The sequence below is a fragment of the Pecten maximus genome, chromosome 10, assembly GCF_902652985.1.
Source record: "Pecten maximus chromosome 10, xPecMax1.1, whole genome shotgun sequence".
Classification (NCBI taxonomy): domain Eukaryota; kingdom Metazoa; phylum Mollusca; class Bivalvia; order Pectinida; family Pectinidae; genus Pecten; species Pecten maximus.
Window position 1 is genome coordinate 12,598,286 of NC_047024.1, and position 12,968 is coordinate 12,611,253.

At 33.2% G+C, this 12,968-nt stretch overlaps 1 protein-coding gene across 2 annotated transcripts in view; it reads left to right on the forward strand.

Annotated features, from left to right (window-relative positions):
- The window catches only part of LOC117336062 (ubiquitin carboxyl-terminal hydrolase MINDY-2-like), a 49,605-nt gene extending 38,094 nt beyond the window's left edge, over positions 1-11,511 (forward strand). For both annotated transcript variants that reach the window (XM_033896416.1, XM_033896415.1), the window contains exons 6-9: positions 6,355-6,545; positions 8,153-8,260; positions 8,693-8,891; positions 10,138-11,511. In XM_033896416.1, coding sequence (XP_033752307.1) covers positions 6,355-6,545; positions 8,153-8,260; positions 8,693-8,891; positions 10,138-10,152 — 513 coding nt within the window. In that variant the 3' untranslated portion in view covers positions 10,153-11,511. The remainder of the gene's footprint in view (positions 1-6,354; positions 6,546-8,152; positions 8,261-8,692; positions 8,892-10,137) is intronic.
- Positions 11,512-12,968: the final 1,457 nt, after the last annotated feature.

Here is a 12,968-nt window from a genome sequence, read left to right on the forward strand (position 1 = left end):
GGTCTGTGCAGTCTTTCCTGGTATTAAATTCCATATCGGAGATAGATTTTCCAGACTGTTAGCTTGACCACTGCTACAGAAACTTCAGAAACTTTGTAGATGTCCCTTCAGGCATTTTACTTGAAAAATATATCAGGTATTGGGTTTTCAGACCAGAATAGATCTTCTCCACACTGGAGTTAGATTTGATACAGAAAACCTATATTTCTCTGAAAAACTTCAAATCCTTCTATTTTCTTGATGGTTAATTGTGTGATGGCTGGTTTGACAGGTGTCTGTGATTGTAAACTGATCTGAATCATGTCAATCAACACTCTCAGTCTGATGGAACTGAGATTTTTGTTATGTTTGAGTTTAGGATGAATCCCTAATTTTAGCAGAGGTAGAAACCTTTTCAAAAAATACCTAGCTAGGTAATTAAATTATATTTACAAAATCTCAGTTCCATCATAGTTTGCATCTCAGTTTTAAAAGAAACTCCAATAAAAATGGGGGGAAATGACATTATGGACGTAGTTATTAAAGTGAAGAATATTTAACTTTAAGCATGTTTGGGAACTTCTTGGATAATCATATAAGAAATTAGATCTTCATGAAACTCTCAAATTCACATGTAGTTTGCATGGCAGCTTTAACTTCCAAACTCAATAATTGTGTAAAAAAAAAAACATAAATGATGAAAATCAATAAAATTTTGCATACTTAAGCTTGCACTATAATGAGGTGTTATTAGAATAATTGATTTAACAAGTTAAAGTAATGAAAATTAAAGGAAACCTACCTCAAGAAAAGAATTTAAAATATTTAGAAAATTCACAATATTAGTAAAGCTAATGCTTAAAACTATTAGAAAAATGAGATTAATGAAGTTGTAGGTTTAACAGAGGAGAGGATTAGAAAAATGTCCCTGTGTGACCTTGTGGGATTATATCACTAACACTGTGCTAATGTTGCCATATTTGGTCAAGGCCTGATTAGATAAGGGTGCAATTGTTTCTTTGTTGGGAAAATAATACAAGTAACATTATCACATACTCGTGACAAAATGATACAAGTAACATTATCCCATACTCATTATTTTGTCGCTGGCAAGTGAAGTCGCTGATCGTGCTTGTGTCAAATTTCATAACGTAACCACAATGTAACCCAATGTTTCATCCAATGTTTCATTTAAATTAAATCCTTGACATCCATGACTTTATGACATAATCTAAATAGTTCTAAAGATAAGAATTACTTTGAATTTTTTTCTACTCTCTAATAATCAAAGTTCTCAAGAGGTTTATATTTCAAAGATCTGTATTTCATAGCTCAGTCATTCTTATGCAAATTGAAGTTTTAATGTCTGCTTAATCAAAGTTGCTTATAACTTAATATAAAAGACAGTTTTGTAACTTTCGGTAAAAGATAGGAAATTTGAAAAAAGAAAACTACATGTATTATATTACATATAAAATCAGGGTATTAACTGGTGAAATGTTCAGTATGGTACCAATATAATCAGCACATACATGTATAATGAATACATCTAAAATAGAGTGTCTCATTGGACCTGTTCTAGATTATTCCAGCTTCAGAAAAAAAGTCTGTCGTCATATTCGCCCATGTGATTTGGTACAAAAGATTACGCCTTAGGTTTCTGTGAATGAATGTGTCACTTGATGATGACAAATCTGTGTTGTAAAAATGAAGAGGGTTGTTCTCTTAAGTAGATACGCTGAGAGGAAAACAGTTGATGTAAGTGATAATCTCAAGATTAGGTGTGTATTGTTTTTGTTCATTTTTTTTGGGGGGGGGGGGGGGGGGGGGCAATAAAATCCATGAAATCCAAGATGGCTACGTTTACCACTGTTTAGTTGAATTTTTTTTGACATTTTCTACAAAATTTTGACAAATTATTATACTTTTGCTCATTTTCGACAACTTGTTATCATGTTCAAACCTATTCTCTGTCAAAGATCCTTTCATTAGCCAAGTTATCATGTTCAAACCTATTCTCTGTCAAAGATCCTTTCATATTGTCAACAGTTAAACCAAACACCATGTCAATTGTTCTGACATTAATACTGTTATTTTTTGGATTGATTCAGAATTTTAAATGACCATACTCTCCAAGGGCTGACTGACATTTTTTCTAGATCTGTAACTAAGTGTAATTATATATATATAAGTGGCAAATAGATGAAAGGTCACTAAGTCGGATGTCTATTGTCAAAGGCTACTGACTGTGTGTAATAAGAGGTCAATGACCTGGCCAGAAGCTTGAGAGTTGACAACCTTCTGTCTTCCTTAATCAATGAGTTTAGCCCAATAGCCGACTTCCTCTGTATATACCACTTTAATTGGAAAAGCTTATGATCATAAGTTATGGACAACACCCTGATACACTTGGTGTGGTAACGCTTGAACTTATCCAACGTTCAACTGAAATTAGAAATTATTTGTCAGAATTTTTGATACATTTTCGGCTCTTGCATGAATTTGCTCAGAGGAAGTTTAGAGAACAGTATTGCTCTTTGAAGCTACATTGTGTGCTAGGAATTCATCAAAGCTCATTCTGAAGGAATTTGAAGGGATGAAGGACTTCAAATACTGTCTGTCTCTGTTTTGAAATATCCACACAGCATCTGTAATGAGTAGGGGTAGTAGAGTACAGATGTATATCAGGTCCCAACATTGAAATTATAATTGATACAGATCTAGACATTGAAATAATACCTAGACCTGTGCTAAGCACTTTGTAATGGTTTATAGATCTGGGTCAGGGACAATACAATAGTATACATGTATAGATCTAGGTCAGGGTCATCACAATAGTATACATGTATAGATCTAGGTCAGGGTCATCACAATAGTATACATGTATAGATCTAGGTCAGGGTCATTACAATAGTATACATGTATAGATCTAGGTCAGGGACATTACAATAGTATACATGTATAGATCTAGGTCAGGGACATTACAATAGTATACATGTATAGATCTTGGTCAGGGACATTACAATAGTATACATGTATAGATCTAGGTCAGAGATATTACAATAGTATATACATGTATAGATCTGGGTCAGGGTCATTACAATAGTATATACATGTATAGATCTGGGTCAGGGTCATCACAATAGTATACATGTATAGATCTGGGTAAGACACTGTGTAATAGTGCATGTTGATCTCACCTTCATTTGACCCTCACATTGATGAAGGTAGAAATTAATGTGGATTAGCTGGGGATTGAAAATGAGGACTATTTCAATTTTGGTTGCAATTTCAATTCTTTTATTACTCTTTGCCTTATGGCATATCACTCACAGTTAACAAAATTATGAAACAATATACATCATGGCTTATACACAACATTTAACAATATACAGCATGGCTTATACACAACATTTAACAATATACAGCATGGCTTATACAGAACATTTACCAATATACAGCATGGCTTATACACAGCATTTACTAATATATAGCATGGATTATACACAGCATTTAACAATATACAGTATGGCTTATATAGAACATTTAACAATATACAGCATGGCTTATACAGAACATTTACCAATATACAGCATGGCTTATACAGAACATTTACCAATATACAGCATGGCTTATATAGAACATTTAACAATATACAGCATGGCTTATACAGAACATTTACCAATATACAGCATGGCTTATACACAACATTTAACAATATACAGCATGGCTAGCTTATACAGAACATTTACCAATATACAGCATGGATTATACACAACATTTAACAATATACAGCATGGCTTATACACAACATTTAACAATATACAGCATGGCTTATACACAACATTTAACAATATACAGCATGGCTTATACACAACATTTAACAATATACAGTATGGCTTATATAGAATATTTAACAATATACAGCATGACTTATACACAACATTTAACAATATACAGCATGGCTTATACACAACATTTAACAATATACAGTATGGCTTATATAGAACATTTAACAATATACAGCATGGCTTATATAGAACATTTAACAATATACAGTATGGCTTATATAGAATATTTAACAATATACAGCATGGCTTATACAGAACATTTAACACTATACAGTATGGCTTATACAGAACATTTAACAATATACAGTATGGCTTATATAGAACATTTAACAATATACAGTATGGGTTATATAGAACATTTAACAATATACAGTATGGCTTATACACAACATTTAACAATATACAGTATGGCTTATATAGAACATTTAACAATATACAGTATGGCTTATACAGAACATTTAACAATATACAGCATGGCTTATATAGAACATTTAACAATATACAGCATGGCTTATATAGAACATTTAACAATATACAGTATGGCTTATACAGAACATTTAACAATATACAGCATGGCTTATATAGAACATTTAACAATATACAGCATGGCTTATATAGAACATTTAACAATATACAGCATGGCTTATATAGAACATTTAACAATATGCAGTATGGCTTATACACAACATTTAACAATATACAGCATGGCTTATACAGAACATTTAACAATATACAGCATGGCTTATACAGAACATTTAACAATATACAGTATGGCTTATACAGAACATTTAACAATATACAGCATGGCTTATATAGAACATTTAACAATATACAGCATGGCTTATATAGAACATTTAACAATATACAGTATGGCTTATACAGAACATTTAACAATATACAGCATGGCTTATATAGAACATTTAACAATATACAGCATGGCTTATATAGAACATTTAACAATATACAGCATGGCTTATATAGAACATTTAACAATATGCAGTATGGCTTATACACAACATTTAACAATATACAGCATGGCTTATACCGAACATTTAACAATATACAGCATGGCTTATACAGAACATTTAACAATATACAGCATGGCTTATATAGAACATGCACAACATTTAACAATATACAGTATGGCTTATATAGAACATTTAACAATATACAGCATGGCTTATATAGAACATACACAACATTTAACAATATACAGTATGGCTTAATATACACAACATTTAACAATATACAGCATGGCTTATACAGAACTTTTAACAATATACATCATGGCTTATACAGAACTTTTAACAATATACATCATGGCTTATACAGAACATTTAACAATATACAGTATGGCTTATATAGAACATTTAACAATATACAGCATGGCTTATACACAACATTTAACAATATACAGCATGGCTTATACACAACATATAGATTGAGATGTACATTATTAGTCCCCTACCGATAAAACTCGGACAACTAATTAGGTTTCCTTGCTATCTGTCTTGAAGTTAGGTACCTAACATCAGCGCTCTGACAGCTTTATTCCTTCAGGAAATTTGATCGAACCTCACATTAAGATAAAGGATCATGATATCTGGGACAAGTTGATTTCCATTGGTTTTGTTCAAGGTCACTGTTACTATTTTTAGTCGGGGCCCCTAGTAGGAGACATGTGTTGCTTAGCAATACTCAGTATGCTTGTTTTATACTGTATATTATTATATTGTAATCATTGACAAAAGAAAGTCATATTTCCTAATGACATGAAGAAGTGGAATAGCTTACAGTTAATCTAATTGTTGAGTTTAAGTGTGTCAAATAGAATTTTAGTGCTCCTTTTTTCAATACAACAGCCTTTTTACATGTTCCCTTCACAACAGACGTTTTACATGTTCCCTACACAGGGAGATGTTGTTTTATCACATAATTAATCTGTGAATTCGCTATTGTAAAAGTCATGCAAGTTTCACTAGAATAATAATATATCCTGAAGCATTTCTCATTGGCTACTCCAGTTAGAAGTCGCTTGTGTATAATAGACAAAGATGTGATGTCATGAAATGTGAATGCGCAGCAAAGTGGCTGTCAACGTTTGATTAATTCTTCCACATTTTTTACTTTAAATCCTATCAAAATTAAAGTTTTTTGAGTTATTCCTATCAAAATTAAAGTTTTTTGAGTTATTCCTATCAAAATTAAAGTTTTTTGAGTTATTCCTATCAAAATTAAAGTTTTTTGAGTTATTCCTATCAAAATTAAAGTTTCTTTAGTTATGTAATAGAAAGTACCTTAAATTTGTTTTCATTTCATATGAGAACGTATGAAACTTGTCTCCAGTTCAAGTTTTGCTCGCAAAGGCTTGCAATAATGAAAACTTCTAGGACTCGTCTCATAAAATCTCATATGTACATTTGTATACAAACAAAAAACTCATTTAAGGTCCTGTATATGCAATATGTTTGTAACTAGGAAACCATTTTCACTGTCAATATTAATAACATTTGTTTTGTTACAGAATGAACTTTTCCTGTTAGTGACTGATCAGGGATTTCTCGGTGAACGTAACGTGGTATGGGAGACACTATCAAACGTGGAGGGGGATGGCTATTTTGTGGATGCCAACTTCCACACGTACAGGAAGTCTCCGCCTGCTGAACCTGTCATACCACCGACACCCATGAACCCAGAGGAGCAAGTCGATCAAGAGTTAGTACTTTTGTTGGTTTCCTGAGTTGTTATACAACCGTGTACGTCCTCTCACACTAATAGTACGTGGTCAAAGCTCAGTCAGTGTAGTGTCAGGGAACAACCTCATATGAACTTCTGAGGTGTGTGGTTTGATCTTTACCCAGGGAGGTTTGTGTTTCTAAGGAACTGAAATGTACTGCACTTTACTAAAGGGAATTTGACCTTATAGAGTAAAAGTGATCCCTGTATCAAAGATTATTCAGTGCTGTTTAAACTTAGGAGTTTAACCCTGTACATACATACCAAACGAGTTATTAGGCCTGTGGGCCTTTTGCTCATACATATACAGTAAAATGAATATCTGGTACTTATGATGTAAATGGCCAGACTCAAGATCAGCTATGCCTTTATTCAATAGTCTATATTATAGTCTATATTATTACAATTGGAAGCTGTAGCTTTATTTTCAACCAAGAGGGTTAACCCTGTCAGTATTAAACCTGACCTTATATGGGCCTATACAAATACTTGTTAGGTCACCAGAGACAAACTCTCAAGTGACCTTATTCTAAACACTCTTTTGTCAGGCGTTGTGCATCCGTAAATAATTAACATTTTTATCGTCTTCTTAGAAACCCCTGAATCAATTTCAATAAAATTTTGCAGAAAGGCCAAACGTAAACAAAAATTGTGAATTATATGGTCCTCATCCCCCAGGGAACTGAGGGTCAGGGCCAAAAGGGGTTAAAATTAACTGAATATTTTAAAATCTTCTCCAGACCCAAATGATGTAGGATCAGATACTCTTCTTTACTGACAGATGGAAGGGTCTTTATGTGCTTTACCATAGTTGTGAATTTCATGACTCTGGGGAGGGGGTAAAACTTTACAATAGTTTTTTTTAGGGAAATCACATTTTTGACTATCATTTTATTTCTATTTGCCCGGGGCTGATGGGTGTGGCCGAAAAGGGTCAAATTGACTGAAATTTCAAAAAAAATTCTTCTCAAGACCCACTAATGTAGAATCAAAATACTCTTCATAGATGGAAGGATCTTAAGTTGCTGTACCAAAATTATGAATTTCAAGACCCTTGGGTCTTACATTTTCCCCTTGGGAGGGGTAAACTTAACAATAGGTAGTTAGATTAAGGAAATCACATTTTTGACTATCATTTGTTTGATTGCCATTAGAATTCATTTTGTCTTGGTGCAAATTAGCAGGTTGGGGTGACAGTTTGCTCGTATACACATGTTTGCCCTGACTGACCCCTAGACTGATGAGTGGGGCCATAAAGGGGTCAAAGTAACTGAATATTTCATAACTCAGATGACCGTTAATGCCCATGGGCCTCTTGTTTATATAAAATTCCACAGGGGAAGTAGTTTTATATATCCGAAATAGATTATTTATAGATTTTATAATAATAATATTGAGCCAAATTCTAGAATTTTAGCTTTATAATAAGCAGGAATTCATGTATGAAATCTAATATATTTTAAACAATGGGTTTAGATGACAACTGTTTCATTTGTATTCATCATTTAATTAACTTTGTACCTGTATTCTACCTGTGCGTACCTGTGTATTATTAACTTACCAGTAGTTATTGATCTGTTTGATAGTTACCTGCTAGCGATGTCCCTTCAGCATGAACAACAACTGAGGGATGAAGAAATTGAATGGAATCAGGACAATGACAGAGCAGACCCACAGCAACCCCGACTATCTGAGTAAGAGTTATCTCCCCTTGTCTTACTTTATACATACCAGTGATATGATGGATAATTTAAAACAACTACTTAAGATCTATAAAGATTTGATCAAATCACAATCACAATAAATATTTTGAAGTTGTCTGAATTTCGCCATATTTTGGATAAAACCGTTCATCAAAACTAAAGAAATTTTATATCACTTTTGTAATTTGTTCCAATTCCACTTCTATATCTACTGTTTATAATTTAATATGTTAGGTTGGCATAGAGTATTGGGTGTAAGCATTTTGCAGTATCTGTGTCATTGATCTTGACAATAATGTATCACTCTTCTTGTAGCTTACCTGTATGTTTAAAAAATATAATGGTCAGATTTTGTTCCCTCTGAGTAAGATATTTAAGGTTCAATTAAGTATTCAAGCTTTACATGTCCTGATTCTGTTGTAGTCATGAGTTAGCAGCGCGTATGCAGGCTGAAGAGGACAAACGATTAGCCATGGCTGTCAGACGACAAGAGCAACGGCAACAACAACAACAGCCCTCTTGGGGATCAGGGGGCGGGACCCCTCAACACCATGCAGCCCATGGTAGTCGTCCGAGGGAAAGAGAACGCACAACCAGAGAACCAAAGTCAAAAGATAAAGAGGTTGGCTATTTTTCATCATTTTAGATTATTATGCTCCCTGCTGTAAAAATGACGGGGCACATGTCTGTCTGGTCCCATCCTGTCCCGTTTCAATTTAACACCTAGCAGCTTCATTCTTTGACAGATTTTCATCAGACTTTATACAAAGGTCAAGTATGAGTATACTTCTGACATTGTTGTGTTTAAGGATTCAAAGGTTAAGGTCACTGTTGCTAAATATAGAAAATCATCAACTGATTCAATTTTCAGCTCACCTGCCCGAAGGGCGTCCGTCGTCTGTCCAGTGTCAACTTTTCTATTTAAATAACTTCTTCTCAACAACCAAGAGGCCTAGAGACCTAATAATAGGCTTGTAGCATTCTTGGGTGAAGGGCTACCAAGTTTGTTCAAATGAATGACCTTGGCCTACATTCAAGGTCACGGGGGTCATATAAGCTAGAAAATTTCTTCTTCTCAATAATCAATTGCAAGAGACCCAGGGACTTTACATTGGGTCTGTAGTATGCTGAGGTGAAGAGCTACCAAGTTTGTTCGAATGAATGACCTCAACCATAATTTAACTTTGAGAGAGTTAAATTGACCAAAATATTTAAAAGACATCTTTTCAAATAACTGCAAGGCCCTGAGATCTTATATCTGGTCTCTGATACACTTAATTATGTTTATGTGTAAAAAGGATCACTTGATAGCAGGTGAGGGATACGGGCACATTGGGCCCTTGCAATTCCTAGCAACTTCATTCTTTGACAGATTTTCATCAAACTTTAAACAAGTTGAGGATGAATATACTTCTGACATCGTGTTTTGGTATGTTTTAGGATTCAAAAGTCAAGGTGACTGTTGCTAGATATAGAAAATCATGTTATGTTTCAGGCATTTTCAAACATTTTCTATATTTTCATCAAAAACAATAAAAGAACTTATTTTTGGAAAATGCCCCTTTCACTTATGTTTTGAGACTAACCTTAATATGCTGTTGTGTAGCTACCATCCTCTGTCAGATAGTCATCTGAGTCCACTAGTTCAGGGAAGCTGGTATGGATTTTGACAAAATTTGGAATGGAACATGTCTGAATAACAGAACTCAACGTTGTATTTACATAAATTGTGTGTATTGCTTGACCAAATAAGGACAATTTTTCATAAGAAAGTACCATTACCTGGTTGAGGAAAACTTTGCTTGAAGGAAATATTGATGTAATAAACAATAAAATGAATAAATAATAATAAACTTTGTCTATTTCAGTGCTGTATACTATAATGACGGCTTCACCAAGTGTCTACATCACTGCCTGAAGTCCTTCTCCCAGACTCGTATCTATGGCATTGTATCCATGGTAACACTAATGTGAGTCCACTGTATCCTTAATAAGGCATGGCAGTCTTTGGAAACAGATACAGTAAAGTTAACTCTATAAAGACCACTTATAGTGTTATTTCTTATATCCAAGGGGAAACCTTCTCAAGTCTGATGTCTGTAACCTTGGATACAGCTATCCAAATGTGATTTTCTATGAAGAGTCCAGGAAGTGACATCCTTTGAGGTCATGTATTCCTGGCAGTATCTGACAGACTTGTGATGGAAAATTTGAGTTTCCTGTAGAGACAGATAGATACTGTATGGACTGAGAGTGTTATTTTACTACTGTAGTCCATTTTGTGTGTTGGTTTATGATCCTGTGTGGAATAGATTGGAAATAGCTCGCATATCATTAAATCATGTGTCATCAAAATTTGATATACAGTATTATTTTTGAAAAGTAAAGTAGGTCCCAGATGCTGCAAAAATGATTTTTTTTGTTGGTTCAAATTTTGAAAATTGAAATAATGTATGTTTTAGGCCAAAAATGTAAAAAGTACAATCACATTCTCAGTAATAATGACTTCCATGGTATATATTTTAAGCAATTTTCATTTATTTAAAAAAAAATATCAAAAAAATGCTTTTACAGTACTGAGGTTCATAGATAGTTGTTTATATCTCTGCAGTAAATAACATAGCATAAAAGTAAATAAAAAAAAACCAATAGGAAGTAAGGATTGGATTTGGCAGTATTAGACTGAATGCTTTGATAATGTCTCATAAAATAAGCAAGCTACCTAAATTATATTATCTATAATTATTGATATCATAAAACTTATGGAGAAGAAATATAAAGTTGATATCAGGTATCACATTTTCAATAGTTATAGAATAACGTAAGTATGATACCTTGAAGATTACGATGTCTTAGTATTAAACAGAACGTTATCTCCTGGTAAATAGTCAAAAGTCTTTGATCAATATCAATTGAATGGCTGTGGAAGAGATATGTTTTTATTTTCAATTACACTTTTATCTAAAGTTACAAATTACAACCAGATGAAAGCATGTAATTATATTCAATAGAATCCGAATAACAAGCTGTTAAACACAGTTGTAGCTGCTTTACTGATGTCGCTATGGTCAGACAGGAAATGCATACCTGTATAGCTAAATGATACTGAATACCTATATAGATCATCAATCCATCTTGCTTGTTACATCACAAACTTTAGTGACATGTGTTTAGAACTGTCCGTTGGAGAAAAAAGAAAAAAGTTGGTATATGACAATCTGTTTTGATGACAAAAAAAAAAATCACATTCAAAGAACATTTCTACAGAGAACAACCAACTGATATCTGTCTTTGTGACATTATTTGTATAACATTTCTACAATGTAGATAGCTGATATCTGTCTTTGTGACATTATTTGTAGAACATTTCTACAATGTAGATAGCTGGTATCTGTCTTTGTGACATTATTTGTAGAACATTTCTACAATGTAGATAGCTGGTATCTGTCTAGGGGAAAATATTTATTTTCACATTCATGATGTTTTTTTGTACATAGAAATTGGTCTGGGTGCTCTAACATTATATACTTTCCACTATGCCTGCATGTGACTGTCATAATCATGATTATTATAGGATATTTATTTAAAGGAGATGAATGTTTGCCAAGATCAAATGTGATCTATGCATTGTGTTTTCCTGTGTGACATGTGAGGTCTGTTTCAGTGTAAAATGCTGTCAGTATATATACTTGTGAATGATTTTTCTATTGTATTATATTGCTCCAGTTGGATCGTCTTTCATCTAATTGGGCCACACTGTTCATTGTTGATGTCATTTACATCTACTTATATATATACACACAGCAATAAGGTCAGGCACACACACCAGGTGGCGCTGTAATCTATTACTGTTGCCTTCTGTTGGGGATGGTCCGATAGTGCCATAGAAGACAGGAAGGGTGCCCTCATCAGTAAGCAATAACGGTTTTAGTTCATCATTTTATATTTTAACACAAAAGAATTACTGTTATTTCTTGTTGTTTGTATACAATCATTCACAAGATTGGAATCCTTGTTTTGTAAGAAAAAAATTCCAGGCATTATCATTTCATATTAATGTATCAGATAACAGTATAAATCCATCATATAAGATCAGTTTTGTATGGAGGTAAAAAGGTAAAATCACTGAAAATTAGCAATTCTGTTAGATGTGATCTTTAAAATGAAACTACTTTGAGTGTGGAAAATATTCAGAATTTTGAAATATCTATTTCACTCTCTGTCTGAATGCATAATCTTTATGATAAGTACATGTCCAGTTTGTATTTGAGTTTGTGTGCGAAACATTTGCTGTTTTTAATACACCTGGATTTTTTTATTCATTCCTATTACACAAGAATTTTTGAACCATTATGATTTTGGGTACTAGCTGTACTTCATGAATTAACTTTTTTAATTATTTATTTCCTCAGGAGTTTGACCATTGTTGTGGTGATAGGATGGTAACAACCAGCTAATCAACCATTTGTTAAATTCTGTCCTGTACAGGTCATAGTTGTTTCAGTGTTGAAATCATAGAGATTTTAGAAATTTGTAATTTTTTAACGAAAGTTCGATATTGTTTTTGTTTTTGAACACTTTCAAAATTAACCCAATATTACACCTTACCCATGGAATTTAGTTGTATTAAAATCTCTTCCTCTAACCTCCTCTCTAACAAGTATCCTGCTTCAATTTCTACACTATGTACTCTGGTTTG